The sequence below is a fragment of the Arvicola amphibius genome, chromosome 11 (genome assembly GCF_903992535.2).
Source record: "Arvicola amphibius chromosome 11, mArvAmp1.2, whole genome shotgun sequence".
Lineage (NCBI taxonomy): Eukaryota > Metazoa > Chordata > Mammalia > Rodentia > Cricetidae > Arvicola > Arvicola amphibius.
This window is the reverse complement of record NC_052057.2, coordinates 111,635,411-111,656,894: the sequence shown is the minus strand read 5'-3', so window position 1 is coordinate 111,656,894 and position 21,484 is coordinate 111,635,411. Positions and strand designations below refer to the sequence as shown.

Genomic DNA, 21,484 nt, shown 5'->3' with positions numbered 1-21,484 from the left:
GATCAATAGGGGAGGGCTCCGCCCATGGTGGTTGGTGCCATCCCTAGGCTGGTGGTCCTGGGTTCTATAAGAAAGCAAGCCGAGCAAGCAATATAAAGCAAGCTACTGGACAGAACCCCTCCATGTCTACTGCATCAGCTCCTGCCTCTAGAGTCCTGCACTGTTTGAGTTCCTGTCCTGACTTCCTTCAGTGATGAACAGCAATGTGAATGTGTAAACCAAATAAACCCTTTCCTCCCCAACTTGCTTTTTGGTCATGGTGTTTCATTGCGGCAATAGGAACCCTAACTAAGACAGTGGCTTAGGTCTACAACTACTTTTACCTGTACACTATGAGGTCATTTCATTTGCTGGGATAAAAAACAAATCATGGCATGTGAAGACAGAACACTCATCTGGGAGGTGAAAGATGGATTACATGCATCCCTGAATGATCCATGTTCCTTGATTCCATTTCAAATAATTCAAGATTGAGAGAAAACTTTTATGTTTTATTTTTCAGAGTGAAAATACCCACATTTCTTTCGATAAAAATTAAAATATGCTTATTTGAAAGCTTTGTGAATTTAACGAACTATTAAATTGAAAATTCATTCTTCAGGTGGGTAGATTCTGATAATATGGCCATCCTTTCTGACTGAAGCATCTTCACTTCAGCATCGCGTTTCTTGGCAAACACCCAAGCCTGGCCCACCTAGAGCACAGTGTGCTCCACCACAGTGACCCAGGCAGGCGGTTACTGTTTCTTTCACAAGGAATTGTCACATCTTCATGAACTGTGACTTTCAGTCCTGGCACGGTGCTAAGTGAAGTATTCAGATTGGAGGGAGGGTTAGTTGGGAAAGGCTCGAATGCCTTGTCTTTGGAGGGGGAACAGGGTATTAACTCATGCAAAACAAAAGTGTCGCTCTTTGCTCTCTGTGTGTCCGCTGCAGACAGAGCAGAGGCTAGTGCATGCCCTGCCCTCGAGAACACGCTACTGTTACTGTGAGCGGACAGTCTTTCTAAGGCTGTCCTATCCCCCCTTTTTTTCCGGACAGGTATTACTAAAGGCGGTTGCAGTTACACTGTGAGTCTCTAGCTCTCTCAAGAGGGAGAAATTGTTGCTACGACAGTCCGAGAACCACTCTAGCAGAGGACACCCTACCTCTAGATTTCCTGGGCTGGATGCAGTCCGTAAGTTATTTTCTGGATTTATTAATAATAAATATATTTGAAGCCACCTATGCCTCCACTGCTTTCTCAGCTAAGGACTTCAGCAAATCCTTGTAGACTGTGGAGTTCATGAAGCGGGGATAGGAGTCTCTGTGCATGAGGGTGTAAATCTGAAGCTGGGCATCATCAAATATGTGCTGGGATGGATCCACCATGTTTCTGTTGATGCCTTCCCGAACTCGGGAGTCCAAGCTGACCTGTGGACAGAAGCAGAGCTCGATTTGTTACTTCTCTTGTAAAACCATACAAACGCCATAATTCTTTTATCTTTTGAAAGACCCCCAAACCAAACAAGATCTCCCAAAGTCTGAACTGCTGAGAGAAACTAACAGGTAAAGGAAGGGAACTCTGGGACTTCGGTGGCCTCAGTGGCCCTAGCAGGAGTGGTCCCAGTGACCCCTGAAGGTCTGTGGGGCAGACTTCTGCACCAATACCAGAAGACTCAGTAGGTCATACTGAGGGGTCATAAGGAACGCTGGCTGCTTTAGAATATCACACACTGCTTTGCTTCTTCTAAACAAGTGTGAGATGGCCTTTGAAGATAGAAGGTGGTGAGCATGGACTCATCCCTGTTAATGAAGGCAAAAACCTGTGTCCCTTATCCCTGCCCTCTGTCCCTTTGGGACAAATAAATCTCCTTTGTTCTGCTGACCCCTTCACTAGCCTAGCTGTCACTGGGGTCTCTATAGTAGGCTAAGTGGGAATTCCTATTAATGAACTCTTCTTAGAAAGTCAAATGGTGGCTGTTTCCAGGCTTGTTGGTTTATAAGGCTTGTTTGTTTGTTTGTTTGGTTGGTTGGTTGGTTGGTTGGTTTTCCGAGACTGGGTTTCTCTGTGTAACAGCCCTGGCTGTCCTGGAACTTGCTCTGTAGACCCAAATGTCCTTGAACTCCAAAGGTCGCTTGCCTCTGACTCCTGAGTGCCGGGATTAAAGACATAAACCCCTACCACCTGGCTGTTTATAAGTATTTTTATTAGAAATAAAGTGTTTGAATACTAGCAAGCTCTTTCAAGAGAACCACCCATTCTCCCAGTTTAGTGCCCTATGTATCTCTTATTTTCTTTCTCTTTCTACCTGCCCACCCATTCCTTCGATCTCTATTTTTCTCTTCCCTTCTTCCTCTCTCCTCCTTTCTGGACAGTCTCACTATATAATGTAGACCTTGGTGTCCCAGGTGTTCAGATTACAGTGAACTACTATCCTGCTTCTTCGTCTCTCTCCTTCCCTCTGCCACGCCCTGTGTTGCTGGATTTGTGTCACCGCTTCCCTTCTGACCTTCTGGAGTCTGCCCACCACCTCTCCCAACACATTCCATGATTTGGCCAAGGGTCTCTTTCTAAAGTGCAAACTCCATCCTGAGACTCAACTGTGCCTTGCCCTGGTTTGCTGGATTAAGTTCAAAGTGTAGCAGTCACATGACCAGTCCATGGTCATTTGCTTCCTATAATTTCCAGCTCCACCTTACTCTTCAACTCCACAGGTGTCTGAACCACTTGGGATTTAAAGAAGGAAGGACCCAGTGTTATGATGATCTGTCCTGTCAACTGGTTACCCTGTCCCCATAAGAGACAAGCCCCTCCCCCATTCTGCCGAGGCAAGTGGATCTTTAGCTTCATCCAGCCTCTTCTCCCTTTTGAAGAGGTGGCTGCTGCCATTCTCTCTCTCTCTCCTCTCCTCTCTCTCCTCTCTCTCTCCTCCTTTCTCTCCTCTCTCTCTCTCTCTCTCTCTCTCTCCTCTCTCTCTTCCTCCTCTCCTCTTCTATCCCCCCTCCTCCCTCCCTTCCATAACCCACTAAATAAACTTTATATCCAAATTATCTCTGCATGGCGTATCTGTCTGTCTCACCTGCCGTAGTCTCCCACCCACCTGAGACCCACCGAGGCGGGTAGTGGAACCGGCTGCCCCTCGTGGCCCGCCCGCTGTCCCGCTCAGGTCACCCGCTGGGGCCTCCCACCTGCCAAGGGGACCCAGCCTTCACTGGTGACCAGCCCGCCGAGGTTTCTGGCCCGCCGTGGTCTCTGACCAGCTGCTGCCCCACTAGGGACACCCGCCTTTTTTTTTTTTTTTTTTTTTTTTTTTTTTTTTTTTTTACAGAATAACACCTAGAACGGTCTTGTTTTGTTTGTTCTGTCTGGGTCAGCCTCTCCCTCCATCTGCCTGATGTGGTCCACTAGAGATGCTATAGTGAGCAGAACTGTCTAGTGGGGAATTCAGTCACAGGGCCAAGATGGTAGTTTTTACTGCAGAAAAGTACAAAAAAAATTTTTTAAAAAGTTATAAGACAAGGCACAAACGGAAACTCATTTTGGACAGCTCTGCCATGAAGAAGCTCCCTTTTCTAGGTCTGCTGCTGTCCACCACAGCAATGGTACCGCGGGAGCACCTGCTGCCGCCATGTTCATTGCTCATACACTGCAACACCCTCACCCGTGGCTTCACTGATCCTAGTCCCAGGAAGCACAAGTCTCATTCCCTTGTGCTTCTGAGGATTTCCTTTTCATTATCCATTGTCTAGCTTCCTCCTCTCTTCTATGACTCACTGCCATCCCACTCTGAGATGCTAGGACATCATCACACCTCGGATGCTCGTGTGTCTGACTGCCTCTGTGAGGTCCCTGATCACAGAAGAGAAACTCTGCCTTATTAGCCACAGTCTTAGCAGAACACAGCAGGGGATAACCTTGATTGTGAAATTGTTGATACAAGGCACCTGAGTTCAAAAACATGGCAACTTTCATTACTGCAGATTTGAAGAAACACGTGCTAAGAGTAACTTGCTTAGTCTCACTGTCCCGGTGTTTGTTTGTGATGTTAACACAAAATTGGGGGTGGGGGGGGGGATCGGCACAGGCTCAGCACTTCCAGCAATGCTGTAACTAGAAAGACACCCCAGAAAATACTTTATTCAAAACAGTGGGAAAACTCTACTTAAACAAGTGTTCATAGTGTTCTTAAACAACAGGAAGACTGGAGAGTACTAATCTAGCATGTGGGCAGCCCTGGGTTATCCCCAGAGCCACAGAACAGAAAGCAGAGCAGAGGCAAGTGTCTGTGTCGGGACCAAAGCTGCTGTGAATCATGGGCGCTTAAAAAAAATGCTTCACACATTTTTCAGGGTCCTCAGGATCTGAAAGCTATGGTTGGGAGGAGCCCAGGGCTGTGCTTTGAACTATCTCTACGTGTGCAAGCAGCATGTGACCAAACACAGAAGCAGGCAACTTAGCTTTTAGGAGACGTTTTTGCAGACACACCTCTTTAGGAGACAGAACAGAAATGTAGTCTTCGTAGATTATCCTGGCTTTCTCTTCGATGGCGCTTTGATTCGCTTCCCTCTTCAGCTCCTCACAGGCCATCCAGAAAAGCATGTTTTCCTCGCTGAACTCCGTCCGGAGGAATTCCCGGAATGCGTTTCTTCCAGCTGGAGTGACCATTAGGTTATCAAAGGACTGGGCCCAGGCGCAGACTTCTTCCAGAGTGGGAGTGGGGCTGAGCAGTGGTCCAAAGGAACAAAAGGAAGATGTTACTGCTGGGGAATCCAGTTTTCATCGCAAAGTTACAACATGCTGCTAGAAAACACACAAACCTCTGGCCCTTCCAGAAAGGGAGAACACCGCTCTCATTTCCTTAGCTTTTGGCTAAAACACTTACAAGCCGGATTTGTATTTGTTGGAGTGTGTTGTAGCTTCATTTTTTTTTTTTTTTCTTTTTTGGTTTGTCAAGACTGGGTTTCTCTGTGTAACAGCCCTGGCTATTCAGGAACTCACTCTGTAGACCAGGCCTGCCTCTGCTGGGAATCAAAGGCATGAGCCTTCATGCCCAGAGCATTCCTGTGCAACCTTACAGCCATACTTTGTTTATGGTTGACAGTACTTTTAAATTACAGAAGCGGAGAAAAAACCTGCAGCCGTCTGACCCCAAACCTCTTAATTATCTCAGACAGAGCTAAGTCCCACTTCACACAGGCCCAGCAGAACATGAATGGGCAATGCCCACTGGCTACTTTTCAAGATCCATGTGCCATTTGAGAAAAAGAAAAGAACATACATGACACAGTCCCAAGTGAGGGGCGGTGGTGCCGTGATTCTCCATGGCCACTGTGTCTGTCCTGAGTTCCCAAGTGATGGCACTCGGGCTCTGACGTGACCTTGTGTCAACAGGCAGGGACTCACCACAGCCTTTGCATAGCTCAGTCTCCAGACAAACCTTGCAGACCAGGAAGTCTCACTGCTGAGAACTGCTTAGGTAGGTAATGGTTGCTTCAGACAACTCCTAGATCAGATAAGAGGTTTTACCTTGCTGAAACTGCCGTGCTAAAGGTGTCTTTGGTGTAACAATAAAAAGACTTTTGCAAAGTCACGAGGCAGTCAGTTCATTAGAAGCTGACTCCCCAGTTGCTGCTAAAGCGTAAAACATTCGGGAGTGACCCAACGAACACAGACCACAGACTAGACAGTGACAATATGATTGGCTAGGAAGATGCCCTTGTCCTTAAGAGCCAGCCATGATTGGGTAAGGAAAGCAATTCACCCCAAGAGGCCTGCTGGGCTTCACTTCCGGTTACCATCTTTGAGGGGTTTTTGTTTTTTGTTTCTGTTGGTTTGTTTCTTGTTTTGTCTTATTTATTGTTGTTAGTCTTTTCCTTTTTTCGAGACAGGGTTTCCCTGTGTAGCCCTGGCTGTCCTGGAACTCTGTAGACCAGACTGGCTTAAAACTCACAGAAATCTGCCTGACTCTGCCTCTGCCTCCAGAGTGCTGGTGGTAAAGGGTGTGTACTACCACTGCCCTTGAGTTTAACTGCACAGTGATCCTTAGTATCTCTCTTCTTCTGCCTTTTCCCAGTTCCATATCTTCATGTTTCCTTGAAAAATGTATTCTGTAGCTTTTAAGATTTTTATAAGATGGCAAATACATTGTTCTCTGTGACTTGCTTTTCCCATCTTGTTAAGATTTACCCACACTGCCTTGTGAGTAGGATTCTCATCTCACGTCCTGTTTTTATATGGATTTTGGCATCGCTGGTAATAAGATCCTCTCAGATATCATATAGAAGATGAATGACCTACTCCTGACCATCTTGTGGAAGTGGCCTATTAAACCTCCTGGCTGCAATGTTGACTCTGGATACAATGTTACTGGTTGGATTGTGTCACCCAAAGGCAGTCCAAATTCAGAATCTCAGAACATGGCTTGATTCAGAAGACGGTCCTTGGACTGGAGAGATAGAACTTAACTCAGCAGTTAAGAGAACTGGTATCTCTTCCAGAAGACCTGGGTTCAATTCCCTTCCAACACCTACTTGGTGGCCTGTTGGGGCCCTAGGCACTCATGTGGTACACTGATACACATGCAGGTAATTCATCTAGGTAGACAAAATAAATAAATTATTACAAAGAAAAAATGGCTCCTTGTAGACTTAACTTAAAATGAGGTCGCTAGTCGAGGCGTCATCTGGAATGAAACTGAAACTCGTATTAACAGAGGAAATTTGGTATAGACGTGAGCAGAGAGAGAAGCTCTGGAACACATGGAGAATGTGGTCACGTGACTGGAGCAATGTATGTAGTGGCCAGTGGACCCCAGAGGTGCAGGCAGCTGACCAATGCCAGAGGAGGCAGGAATAAAGTCTGCTCCAGGGCCCGGAGAATCAATGCAGAGAAATCTCTGCGGATACTCTGGATCTTGGATTTCTGGTCTTGGAACCATGACATAAAAGATTTTTGATGTTTTAAGCTACCCAGGTTTGAATACTTTTTAATGGCAAATAAATTTAGAAAGTTGTCAGAGTTTAACAGTCTGGAACTATTCGGACCCTTTCCTTATGTCTAAGTTTCTGGACCGTATGTTAATATCTCTTTTTCTGTATGGAAGTGGGACTTCACTCACTAATGATTAATCCCAGCACTTGAGAGACAGAGGCAGGCAGATATCTGCGAGTTCGAGATTGCTCTAGTCTATATACTGAGTTCTAAGACAGCTAGACAGCTAGGGCTACTCAAAGAGACCATGTCCCCGGCTCCCCCCACCACCAAAAAAGGAGTAACTAAATAAAAACCTAAGTATTGAGATTTACGTTTGTTCTGTTTATTGTATTCTCAGCATTCCATATTTTGATATGATTACATTTTCATATAATTATGTTATTTCTTAAAATGTGTTATGATTTATTTATTGAGGATATAATGAGTTGATAGTGATCTTAGAAATATCAAACAGAATAGGATTTTACTGTATATGTTTTTAAAAGTCTGGACGTTTGGTTTTTATTGCTTTGGGGCTAGTAGAACAGTCTGCTGAATAATGATCCTAGTAATATATCCAGACAGTTTACAAAAGCCAGGCCAGGATGGTGGTGCACACCTCTAATTCCAGTACTTTGGAGGCTATGGAAGGAAGATTGTACATTTGAGGTCAGTCTGCTCTATGTAGTGAGTCCTGTCTTTGAACAAAACTTTTTAAAAGGGCAGTGATCGTAGCTAAGTGGTAGAGCGCCGCTTAGCATGTGCAAGGCCCTGGATTTTATCCCTGGTACTGTCCCAAACCCACACAATGCAAGCAAAAATCAATGAAACAAAAAACCACAAAAAGCAAAGCCAAACATCATGAGAAAAAGCATATTCAACAGTTCCAAATTTTTTCAGTATGCTTGAGAATTTTTTTCAGGTAGCCAAAAGTAGTTCTTACAGAAGCCGTGCTACTTGTTTTTATCATAAACTATAGCTAGTTAGTTTGTCTAATTCTTCATCCCTTAGGGTAGCCATGTGGTGGCAGGTCTGTAATCTACTCTAGAAACTTTTGTCTACATTGGGAACTACAACTACACTTGGTAACTTACTTAATGAGTTTTGTTTTTCAAGTATTTTATTATTTCTTATTTTTTTCTATGATATTTTAAATAAATGCAAGAACTAAGGTTTCGCAATGGGAAACTCTATGATCTACAAATTAGAAAGATAAATCTTGTATTGTTTTGTTTTATTTTACTTTGATGATGCCAATCGAACACAGGGCCTTCCTTGTGCAGGATGATTAATGGTGAAGGGTGTACACGAACACTTCGATCTGTAGATGTCCTAGTGAGCTTTCACTGTCAGCTTGGTCCAGCCTAGAGTCACCTAACGAGAGGAAAGCCCCGCGGAGGAACTGATTCCATCAGACTGCCTTGTGGACAGATCTGTGGGAAACTCTCTTGATTGGTGATTGACATAGGTGGAGTCAGTTGACTGTGGACTGAACAATTCCCTGGGCAGACTGTCTTAGAGTCATCCTGTTTCTGCAGGTAACCCCTTGCCTATGTCCATGTGAGTAACTCCAATACACTCACTGGCTTCAAGTCTCGGATCTCCGTCAGTGCCCTATCTGGTAACTTGTAACTGAAAAATGGAATCCTTCAATTTTCCTGAAGTCCAAATATGATGTATCGTTATGGTTTTTACTTTTAAAATATAAAAATAAAATTACATCATTATGGGTTGTGAGAAGGAATCAACTTCTATTTGAATTTCAGTACTGGGACCAAAGAGTGGACTTGCTTTTCCTCCTGTTAGGAAATGAATTATAAGGAATTCTGCCAAAGAAATTCAAAGCCACATTGAGATCTGATGTTATTAAATGGTAGTTATGGGAACATGTATGTGTTCTGTTGAAACTTGCAATCGAAAAGGCAAAAGGAAGATGCCGGCATCTCTGTCAGTATCGTCAGCTAATGAAATACAAGCGTTCACCTTTCCTCACATGCTGGAATGTCTGTCCTGAGTTCATAGGCGGCTCTTCCAGGTCTCTGGTCTTCCTGGTTTCTGACAGTGAGGCTGTAAAAAACGAGACAATTATTGTTGACTGAGAACGTCTTAAATGTATTTCCTAAATGAATATTTTAAAGATGATTTTAGATACTCAAATAGAATTACTTTTTTAAAAAATATGTGACCCTGATTACTATTATTATTATTATTATTTGAGACGGGGTTTCTCAGTGTAGCTTTGGAGCCTGTCCTGGAACTTGCTCTGTAGACCAGGCTGACCTCCAATTCACAGAAATTCACCTGCCTCTGCCTCCCAAGTGCTGGGATTAAAGGAGTGCATCACTGCCCGGCCTCTGATTGTTATTTTTAAAAAGTCCGAAAGTGGGCAAGAGAGATGGTGAGTGGTAAAAGCACTTTCTGCAGAGAAACAGGGTTCAGTTCCCAGCACCCACATGGAAGTTCACATTCCCAGGGATTGGATATCTTCTTGACTTCTGTGGACACCAGTCACACACGTAGTACTAATATATGTTTAGGCAGAACACACAATAAAGAATAAAAATAAGTAACTCTTCTAAAAGAAAGAAAAAAGCTAGGGGGTGTTGGTACATGCCTTTATCCCAGCACTTGGAAGGCAGAGGCAGGTCTGTTGATCTCTACGAGTTCTAGGCCAGCCAGGGCTCCATGGTGAGACCCTGTCTCAAAAATCAAAACAGCAAGAAAACGAGTTTTGTTTTTCCTTTGGGTAGGATTGGTGAGATGGCAGATGGTCCACTTCTGCCATTTGAAGAACTGACTCCTTCCAGGGTAGCTGGCCCAGTGTACACTCCTGACCCATCTGATGGGGCTCAAGGGATGCTTTCCCAACTGTTATTAGCTCAGTGGATTTGAAATGTCGCTGTGGTTTTGCTGTGCATTTCACTGATGGTTGACATTGTCGAGCCTCTTCGCATCTACCACTGGCCATCACATATTTTCTCTGGAGACATGTCTGTTTCTATTTCCTAACATTTAAATATCAGCATATCTTTTACTTTTGAGATATATGGCTTTATACATTCTAAAGATTTTATTTTTGTGTACATGGGCGTTTTGCCTGCATGTATGTCCATGCATCCATGCATGCTTGGTGTCTACAGAGGTCAGAAGAGGGCACTGGATGGATCCCTTGGAGCTGGGGTTACAAGTGTTTGTGAATCACTGTGTGGATCCTGGGGACAGAGTCCATGTCCTCTGCAAGAGCAGCTGGTGTTCTGAACTGTGGCAGCTTTAGATATTTTAGATACATGCTCAAATGACAGTTATTTTTTGGACATTATATTCTTCTTCTTTACTCATAAGTTTTAATAAAGGTTCTTTTGGACTTTCGGGGTGTTCTTGCATCATCGAAAATAGGGAGGCTTTTTCCTGCTCTTTCCAAGTCCTAGGCTCCATCTATACACTTCCTCTTGGCTGATACCTACCACGCACTGTTAAACGGCGGGAGAGGCTGCCATGTCTTTCTCTTATTCTAAACTTTAGCAAGAAAGCTTCAGAAGCCCAACAACTTAAAATGATGTTTCATTTTGATGCTGAAGACCAAACCTAGTACTTCATGAATGTTGAGCATGGGTTTTTCCCCCTCAACGTCTAAATGGCTTTGTATCCTTGGTGATAGAGGCTTTTTGTTTTGCTACTGCATTATCAGTGTTTCTGTTCATTTTCCAAGGCTTTTCCTTAACATGTTATCTTATAAAAGTCTTTGAGCCTGCTTTTAGCAATCAGTTTTGTAAGTTTTTTTAGTGTGTGTGTGTGTGTGTGTGTGAGAGAGAGAGAGAGAGAGAGAGAGAGAGACAGAGACAGAGACAGAGGCAGAGAGACAGAGAGCTATTTTTACGTAAAGGCAAAATCATTAAAAATTCAGAAATCCTTTGGACTTATTTCTTTTCTGAAGCTAAGGCTAAAACGTTTCAATAAATAATGATTTTTAAAAAATGAAACAAAACAAACTAAAAACCCGTTGGGAGGCACTGGGGTGGCATCCTATGAATGCACTGGGCAGCATTTATCCTGCCTGACTTCCTGGCTCCTTTCTAAGCAGAACACGTGACTGCACAGTGGGTATGAAAAAGCAAAGAGAAAAAGGAATTATGAATTTGACACAAGGCTGCAAAGAGGATTGGAAGCTATACTGTGAATTTAATAATGCATAATTTACTCAAGCTTTGACATTTTTCCATCTCATTTTGCTAAAGCAGAGCAAGTTTAAAGGGGAAAATGTCCTCTAGAGAAAAAGCACAGGGTTATGGTTCACTGTGTGTACAGGGGTCTTCTGTGGCTGTTATTCCAGAAGACGATGACGAACACAAGCCAAGGCCCTGCTTGCCATACTTCAGCAATGTTCTGTAAGACTCAGGGGCTTCCCTTTCCAGTAAGAATGGAGGGGGACACCCTCCAGCATTACAGAAAAACAATAAAGGTCATTGCTTTGTTAGCATCTGCTAATTATATGACTTCTTCACACACGGATATAACGCATTCTGACCACATCCATTTCATTGCTGTCCCTTGTCCCCATCTGAGCCCGTTCTTTCCAACCAGTCTTTCTAACTTTATGCCCCCCTTTCTTTCTATTTAGTGGTCTGGTGAGTTAGCGTTCCTTACGTGCCATGGGTGACGCTAGCATTCCTTACGTGCCATGGGTGACGCTAGCGTTCCTTACGTGCCATGGGTGACGCTAGCGTTCCTTACGTGGCATGGGCGACGTTAGCGTTCCTTACGTGACATGGGTGACGTTAGCGTTCCTTATGTGGCATGGATGACGTTAGCATTCCTTACGTGGCATGGGCGAAGTTAGCATTGCTAACGTGGCATGGGCGAAGTGCTATTTTCAGGAACATGAGCAACTCACCAGTGGCTAAAGCGTTTCTATTTTAGACGATAAAAACCTGAGTGCTTCCTTTATATTAGAAGGTCATGAACTGGATTCTGAGAGGAATGTCATTGGGGCTTAGGGAAATATTGCTAGTTATCTTTCTAGAAAATTTACTATGTATGCCAACACAGGCACATCTTAAAAGAATGCTGTGGGGGAAACAAAAATCAAGAAAATTGAACAGTTTTCCATTGATGTGAAAACAACACATTATATTTCTGAGTAATTATGAACCCATTAATTTTAGAAAAAAAGTTCTTCTCAACCCACATAAACTTGGTTGTGTACTCTCCCTACTCTCTACCCCAGAGATAACCATCAACGGTTCGTCCATCACTCTTGCTCACAGGTGTGCTACTACGCACACATATGCATTTAGATGCCATGTAAGCAAGAGTTTACAATATCCATTTCTCTGTAATTGCTCCCCCTCCCCCGTAGCACTTGTGTTTAAATGACAATGGGATGAAGACACCACGAGGCATGGATCTACCTATTTCTTGTTTGTGAACTATGGAGCTACTTTTCTCATGGTGACTGAGGCCATAGCAAACCCTCATAGACATGATTTCTGCATGTGTTTCATTTTCTGCATGTGCTTTACTGTTTTTTAGGGGCTTTCTGGGTACACATGTAGAAGGGTGGATATTTAACTTGAATTTTTGTTTTGTTTTGTTTTAGGCAGAGTCTCAAGTCCTGTAGTCCTCTGTAGTCCTGGAATATAATACGTAGTTCAGGCTGGCCTTGAACTCACAGAGATCTGCCTGCCTCTGCCTCCTGAGTGCTGGGGTTAAAGGTGTGCGCCACCACTTGCATGTATCTTAGTCTTGTTGGCCAGAGCACATGTAGATACCTTTTCTGTGCCGTTTCATTTGCTTGTTTTTCATCTTGTCATTTTATGTCCTGAAACTCTTTGTATATTATGGATATGAATTCTTTATTAAGGACATTGTAATGACCTTGTCTAAGTATGTTTTATTATTCTTTTCTTTTTTATTTTACTGTTTATTCACTCAAGTAATGTATATGTGGGGGTACCCGTGTGTGTGTGTGTGTGTGTGTGTGTGTGTGTGTGTATGGATGTGGAGGCCCTAGGACAGCATGTGTGTGGTACCCATGCATGTGTGTGCCTGAATGTGGAGGCCACAGGACAGCATATGTGTGAGGTACCCATGCGTGTGTGTGCCTGCCTGTGGAGGCCACAGGACAGCATCAAGTGGCTTTCCTTAGGCACTCCCTACCTTGGGTTTTTGTTTGTTTTGATTTTTTGAGACAAAGTCTCTCATTGGCTGAAGCTAGGCTGCCTGGTTGGCCAATGAACCAAGGGTTTGCCTGTCTCAGTCTCCCAGATGCTAGCACACAGGTCTGGGACTACAGCTATCATGCCAAATTTGGGATTTTTTCTTTTCTTAATCCTTTTAAAGGCATATTTCAACTTATATATTTTTCTTTTATGTGCATTGGTGTTTTGCCTGCATGTGCGTCTGTGTGAGGGTGTCAGATCTCCTGGAAATGGAGTTACAGACAGTAGTGAACGGCCATGTGGGTGCTGGAAATTGAACCCAGAGTCATTTGGAAGGGCAGCCTGGGAGGGTAGGCTGGGCTACAAACAAACCAAAACCAACCTACTTCCTAGATGTGTCATAAATAGGCTATAGTCAAAGGCCCCCTGCCAATCAATGCCTCAGTAAAAAGCCCCTTTCAATCAACGCCCCAGTAAAAAGCCCCCAGTGTTACCAAGAACAGCTGCAGCAGCAGCACCAGCAAAAGCAGCAGGCATTGGAGCCATGGCTCCCCGTGCCCTGCTGGCTTTGGATGGAGCCCTGGGTCTCACTTCCGCTGCACATCTGCTGCATCCGCATCTCAGTCCTCTCGGATCCCACAGGCTGCAAAAGAAAACAACAACAACAAAAGCAGTTGTGATCAAAACCTAGGTATTTGTATGTTTGGCTCACAGAGAAGACACTACACGATAATACCCAGGCTATTTTTGCAAACTGCTGAGATGTGCTAGACTCTGATGAGAACATATTTAGCAAAGTTAATGGAACATGGTGTAAGTTCCAGGAGTAAAACAGAGAAAAAGCTTGCCCTTAGGTAGTTTACTAAAGGAGGCAATTGGTCTACAGAGGTCACTGGTAAGTTATGACCACTGGAGCATTTCAGATTCCCTCTAGACTGAACCACAGGAGAGAAATTAAAGGGACATTACAGGACACACTGACCCAGGAGTCTGAGCGCAGAGATGGATAGATGCGAGCTATGCCGAAAGGGTTCACTGGACACTGGAGTAGGTGGTGAGGCGTGGCTCTGGATGCACGCTATTAACATCTTCACTAGCTGTGTGGCATTCGCTAGCAACTCCCCTCCAGCAGCATAACACTAGGAACACTGCTTACTAGGTAGCAATTGCTTAGCATTTCCCAGGAAGCCAGGCCTCGAGCCAGCCTGGGATCTGCCCAGTCCTTGCAAGGACACTGCTCTTGCCCATGGGTGAAAAGCCATCACACGTCTCGCCATCAGCCTGCTTGTTGTTGCTGTTGTTGAAGATCAGAAGCTCAAATGACAGAGGTGGGCATATGAGCAGCAAAGGAGAAATTGCTATGTCCGATTTTGCTTTGAAAACTATCATTCAACTCTTGATGGAGCTAACTGAAAGCTAAAATGCCACACACATACGGCCAGGTGGTAGTGGCGCACGCCTTTAATCCCAGCACTCGGGAGGCAGAGGCAGGCGGATCTCTGAGTTCGAGGCCAGCCTGGTCTACAAGAGCTAGTTCCAGGACAGACTCTAGAAACTACAGGGAAACCCTGTCTCGAAAAACAAAACAAAACAAAAAAAAGCCACGCACACACACACACACACACACACGAACACACACACACATGAACCTTAATAGAACTTTAGAATTAAGTGCTAGATTTGTTTATTCCTGTCGACTGTGATGTAATCCTACGTGCAACTAGATTCATTCATTCATTCTGAAATGAGGTCTTGTCTATGTTGCTCAGGCTGGCCCTGAACTCATGCTCAAATGCTCCTGCTGCCTAAGCCCTATATATGGCATCTGGATTTCTTTTAATAGCCAGGCCCATAAGCTTTAGGTTAAGAAACAAGAATTAGCAAATGGCTTCCTTACTCTTTGTGCTCTTAATACCCTGATACTTCTCTATAGCACCTTAGCTTAGACTGAGCAGGCCAAAGTTTTCAAGTCTGTGTAGTCTTCTTGGTCAGAAGGAAGCAGAGATATTTGCCAGATTCTCTACCATGTTCTATGGCACCTCTGAGGAGAGGAAAAGGAGAGGGAGGAGGGGAGGGGGAGGAGGAGGAGGAGGAGGAGGAAGAGGAGGAGGAGGAGGAGGAAGAAGAGGAGGAGGAGGAGGAGGAGGAGGAGGAGGAGGAGAAGGAGAAGGAGAAGAAGAAGAAGAAGAAGAAGAAGAAGAAGAAGAAGAAGAAGAAGAAGAAGAAGAAGAAGAAGAGAGGGACTTAGAGGGGAGAAGAGAGAAGAGCGGAGCAAAGGGTAAAAGGCTGAAAAGAGTCAGAGAAGAAAAACTACAGGCTGTGGAAGCTAGAAAAGTTCAAGGGATCTGTCAAGCTTTTGGAACCAAGAGTCTCCGAAACTCCAGGCTTGAGTGTTCCCAGATCTTGACTTCTGGCTCTTGTGTCTTGTCGACAATATCACTTTCTATGCAGAAAAACCATTGAGAAATGCTATAGCTCGACATGAAAGACCGGAAGCCTGAGGTTCTTAAATTCACATTTCAGTTGCCCTGGGGAGTCTAATCCAGTTAAGTTACTGAGTGCCTACTCTGATCACCCATTTTCTGTCCAGTCAAAAATCTAGACATCGGCTGAGCTCAAACACAAGGCAAATGGAAATGTCAATCATTGGCTGGAATAGCCCAAGTAAGAGGCATGGATGATGTTGCTCTAGAAGGAAACAGGAATCAAAGTGAGCATGGGTGTTAGGATTCAGGCATTATGCTGGCCTGCCCTGTCATCTGGCAGGATGTACTCAGGCAGTACCCTGGCCAGGCCACACCCTGATTATAATAACAGGAATAGTCCGTTTATGAAGCAGAGCTGGAGATTTGATTAAAATGTTTTAATATACGCTTAAATGGGAGGGTTAAGAGAAAAAAGAAGTTCTCAGAATAGTAAGACACACGCAGAGTGCAAGTGTGGGCTTCTCAAGGCAGGAGTTGCAGAAGGAGGCACTCAAGTGTGGGTGTGAGCTTCTCAGGAGAGAAAAAAACAATTCATCTCAGTGGTAACCATGTACACCATCTTAATGACTCTCAAGTTACATCTCAAAAGGTTGCTAGGAAACTCCACCCCCTCCCCTTCTCCCCCTTCTTTAATGAGTGCCATGACTCTGCGAAGATGCTTAAACAGAATCATAATCAGATAAGGGGGAGCCAGGAGTTGCTGGGTCTGCAGAGGGGTTCGTATAGGCCCTCTTCCCACAGTGGGTTACTGGTGAGATTCCTGAAGACCTCAAGCAGCTGGGAACTGATCAGTAAAAATATCCCCTGGTAGTTGGCTGATATAATAAACCAATGAATTAAAGCTCAGGTTTTAATCAGAGAAAAGTATTCCTGGATGATCCCAGGGGAAAAGGAGAAACCACTAGGGGAAGTTTATGGGCCAGACTTTAAATACCCTCTGGGGGTGTGGAGCCACTGCTTGGTGGGCTTTCTTTGTGGAGTCTGGAGAGGGCAGCTCCAGGGAGCTGCTGCTTGGCATGCTGAGAGCAGGGCTTGGAATGCCCCTCCCCTACACCACAGCAGGAGGTCTCCAATGGTAACTGTGCTTTGGGATTCCCTGCTCTATAGCGGGTAAAGGCTTCAACTGGATTCCAGGTCTAGGAGGCGCCTTCCTTCTCATGTCCCCTAAATTTCCTGTCTTTCAAGCCTTCCTCATTTTCCCCTCTGAAATTTTGATCCCTTAAGGGTGTGAAGGCAGAAGGTCCATCTTCCTAAGGAGAAGCACCAACACCAAGGGTCTCAGAGACAAGGCTGACCCCCTGACTGAAGAACAGCAGCAGTGAGTGGCTGCCCATGCTATTCCCAGTTAGCACTCAACCCTCAACCAACTAACCTCCTTCCCTCCCTCCCTCCTTCTCTCCCTCCCCCTTTCTCTTTCCTCTCTGTTTCTCATGTGTGGATCAGACATGAGCTCTCGGCCAAGGCCCCAACACCATCCCTGCCATAATGGCCATGACCTCTAACCTTCTGGAATGATGAGCCCCCAACTTAAATGCTCTCTTTTATAAGTCACCTTGGTAATGGTGTTTCAAATGCTCACAACATTTGAAAAGTAATTAAGACAGTGATCATGGCCAAGAAAATAAGGCTCCCTTCATGTTCTGGTCCCCACATTTAATAAAGATTCTATAGGGGCTGGAGAGAGAGGTTAGTGGTTAGGAGCACGACTCAGGTTTGGTGGCTCACAGCCAGCCAGATCCTTGTTCCAGGGGATCTCATACCTTCTTCTGACCTTAGTGGGCACTGCACATGTGTGGTGCAAAGACACACACAGGCAAAACAAGTAACAAAAGCTGGGCAGTGGTGGTGGTGGTGCACACCTTTAATCCCAGCACTCGGGAGGCAGAGGCAGAGTTCAAGGCACGCCTGATCTACAAGAGTTAGTTCAGGACAGATAGGGCTGTTACACAGAAAATCCTTGTCTCAAAAAATCAAACAAAACAAACAACAAAAACTAAAACAATTCTACAGTGAGAAGAGCCAGGACCTAGACTGTCCACCCATATTCTCAGAATAGAGACAGAGCCACCGGGAAGTATGCTGTACTGTACGGTATTCTTTTGTTAGGAAGTTCCAGGCTTTCAAGATAAAGACTTTGCAGTTTTTCCCGGGGGAACTAGAACTTTAGTGAGAGAGTAAGTGACTGAGGAAATTGAGAGAAGGTGGTGATTGTCGTGGCAATCAATTAAGGCAGAGCTAGTTCTCCTTGATACTAGCAATACACAAAAGGCAGATGGGGCCATGTTCAATAGCATCTACACAGGTGAAAGACACGCGGGGCAAAGTGGGAGGGGCCTGTGTGCAGGATTCCTCAAGCCCTTTCCACGTCATGGTTAATCATAGAGAACACTTTCCCAGCAACGAGTGTGTACTGCCTGTGCCCAGGAAGCCAGTGGCGTCTTGGAGCCCAAAAGATTTGGGTTGAGCACTGGGGACATTGGCATTCTGGCCACAAACAGCAAAATTCCAGAGTCCTGAAGAGAAAGCAGGTGCTCAGCATATATCATAGTGTTTGTACAACACACCAGGGAACAACTGCCGTCATTTAACCATTGAGCTGAAAACACTGAACGCCAAGTCTCCAGATACCAGCTAGGAGCCAGTATTGCAGGCACGACTGGAAAGAAGCTAAAGATAGCAGCCTAGAGCTTGCGTGGTAATTAACTTCAGTACTGGAACAGAAACAGATATTTGGCTGGGCAGGTGGCGCACACTTTTACTCTCAGCATGCAGGAGGCAGAGGCAGGTGGATCTATGTGACTTCAAAGATAACCTGGCCTACTCCAGTAGATGGTCCTTGAGGTAGTTAGGGTTACCATTACTATGATGAGACACCATGACCAAAAGCAAGCTGTGGAGGAAAGGGTTTATTTGGCTTACGTTTCCATATCACTGTTAATTATGGGAAGAAGTCAGGACAGGAACTCAAAAAGGCAGGAACTTGGAGACAGGAGCTGATGCTGAGGCCATGGAGCTGGTTATTGGTGTGCTCTTCCTGGCTCATGGGACTGTATAACTAATAGATTCTTGGAATTTCCATTCACAGCTAACCATTGCTGGTTAACAGCCTGCAAGTTGTTCCAATAAATTCCTATCTATCTATCTATCTATCTATCTATCTATCTATCTATCTATCTATCCATATACATGTGTACATATATATTCATTCCATAAGTTCTGTGACTCTAGAGAACCCTGACTGGCACAGTAATGAACCTTTAGTAGCTTGACCAAGACAAAATGGGGAGGGGGAACTCAACTAAAATCATAAATCAAAGATGAGGACTCAGAGATGAGCCATCACAGCCAATATTACAGAAATACAAAGGGTTGAAGGAATGCTATAAACAACGCTAGGTCAAGAAATCGGGCGACTTAGATGAAAGGGAAGTTTCTGGAGAGTTATAAACAATTGCAGCCTATCAAAACACCTGAATATAACTTTAGCAAGTTAAGAGATTGAATTAGTAATAACTAGAAAGAAAATTCCCCCCAAGAAAAGCATAGATCAAAATGTTGTGACTGGGGAGTTTTACCACGCAATTACCAAGAGGGATCGAAGGGTCTGTTCTTTGCAAGCTTTTTCACAATGGAAGGAGAACAAATAATTCCCAACTCATTCTCTGAGACCAACACTAAAACCAGATGTGTACATATCATGACATCTTTCATGAACATATTTGTAAACCTCTTCATCATAATACTAGCAAACCAAATCAGCAACACATGAAAAGGATATTCTATGACTGTTAACATCTGCATGTTCAGAAGCCGACACCTGTTGGCAGAGGCCGCTCAGACACAAAATAGTTACACAGAAACCATATTAATTGTAATATTGTTTGGCCAATAGCTTAACCCATTTCTATTAATCTGTGTATCGTCATGTGGCTGTGGCCTACCAGGTAAAGTTCTGCCTGCCATCTGTCTCCAGCGGTGCTGCATAGCTTCTTCCTGACTCTGCCTACTCTCTCTCATCTCTCTTTTTTGGGATTTCCTGCCTGGCTTTACTCTGTTAAGCCATTGGCCGAAAGCAGCTTCATTTACTAACTAGTAAAAGCAACACATATACAGATGGACTTCCCACACAATTTCCCTTTTTCTGTTAAAGCCCAACTGGTGATTAACAAAGGGCAAAGCCAAGTCAATGACAGAAAAGTCTCCTCAACAAATGTTGCCAACACACGCGCAAATATAACATTAAACCCCTTGCTCACACCATGCACAAAAATTAACTCAAGCATACCAGAAAAATCTAAGAATGGAAGCTATAAAACACATAGAAGAAAACTCAGGACGGCGCTAAAAGCACAAGTAATAAAGCAAAAGACCCGGAGATGGGGGAATGGCTCAGTGGAAGCCAATAGACCTGATTTAGATCAGGGATGTCTTAGTTAGGGTGTCTACTGCTGTGAAGAAACACCATGGCCACAGCAACTCTTATAAAGAAAACAATGAACTGGGGAGACTCGCTTACAGTTTAGAGGTTTAGTCCATGGTCACGACAGGGGGCATGGCAGGCTGCAGGCAGACATGGTGCTAGAGAAGTAGCTGAGAGTGCTGCATCTTGCAGGCCACAGGAAGTCCACAGAGACAGTGGACAGTATCCTGAGTATATGAAACCTCAAAGCCCGCCCCCACGGTGGCACACTTCCTCTAAGAAAGCATGGACACTCCAACAAAGACACACCTCCCAAGAGTGCCACTCCCTAAAAGCTTATGGGGGACAAACACATTCAGACTACCGCAGGAGTGAATCAAGAACCGTAAGTTGTTTTCCGACCCCTGCGTGCGTGCTGCCCTCGCCATAAAATGAAGAAGTAAACAAACAGACATATAACATGTAATAAAAATATTTGAAAGGAAGGATTTGACAGGTTGGGATAATAAAATTAAACTCTTATATTCCAAAGGATATCACTCTGAAGTGTGTAAAACAACCTACAGGTGGGAAAATTATTTAGAAGAATTATTACAAGTCTTATGTCAGGTACAGAAGTTGTATTTAGAATATAGAAAGAATTCAACACACACACACACACACCCATGCATGAAAGTACAAATTTGACAAAGAAAGAATTTGACTAGATCTTTTTCTAAATAATATGTTGGATATATTTATGCCAGTATACACATAGGAGGAAGGTCACCGTCTTTATCACGAGCAAAGTGAAATCCAGACCTCAGTGAAATACCACTCTGTTCTGGGATGTGCAAAATAAAAAAGTACAGCAACAATCAGTGTTGAACAGAATGGGTTGAAACTGGAATCTTCATTCATTAAACTTAGGTGGGAATATAAAGTGGCTTCGTTACTTTAGGAAACAGATGGGCAGGCTCTCAAAGCGTAAAATATAGAGCGTCTAAATAATCAATTCACTCTTCCACCTCCCCAAGGGAACTGAAATCAAGTTCACATGAAAACTTGTACAAAAAGCTCAAATGACCCACAAGAACTGAAATGTAGGAAACCCCTTATCTATCAACTGGTGAGTGAGCCCACACAATGTGAGACCGGTGCCAGTACCTACGTCAGTCCGCCATAGACAGGAACCAAATAGTGGGTGGTGCTACGCCAGGGGGTAGCTCGAAAATATGGTGCTGGTTTGGATGAGAACGGCTCCTATAGGTTTATGAATTTGAATGTTTGGTTCCTATTTGGAGGACTGTTCAGGAAGAATGGGGGGGGGTGGCTTTGTTTGAGGAGGTGTGTTAATGGGGGTGGGCTCGGAGGTTTCAGAGTCCATACCAGGCTTAGTCTTCCTCTCTCTGCAACCTTTGGATCAGATGTGAGCTCTCAGCCTGTGTGCCGCCATGCTTCCTGTCATTCTGATCACTGACTGTAAC

General features: G+C 44.4%; 1 protein-coding gene across 2 annotated transcripts in view; it reads right to left on the bottom strand.

Moving 5' to 3' along the window:
• Positions 1-1,223: 1,223 nt before the first annotated feature.
• The window catches only part of Rgs20 (regulator of G protein signaling 20), a 64,751-nt gene continuing 44,490 nt past the window's right edge, over positions 1,224-21,484 (bottom strand). For both annotated transcript variants that reach the window (XM_038347800.1, XM_038347801.1), the window contains exons 2-5: positions 13,607-13,755; positions 8,938-9,021; positions 4,468-4,702; positions 1,224-1,412 (exon numbers count right to left, since the gene is read on the bottom strand). In XM_038347800.1, coding sequence (XP_038203728.1) covers positions 1,224-1,412; positions 4,468-4,702; positions 8,938-9,021; positions 13,607-13,755 — 657 coding nt within the window. The remainder of the gene's footprint in view (positions 1,413-4,467; positions 4,703-8,937; positions 9,022-13,606; positions 13,756-21,484) is intronic.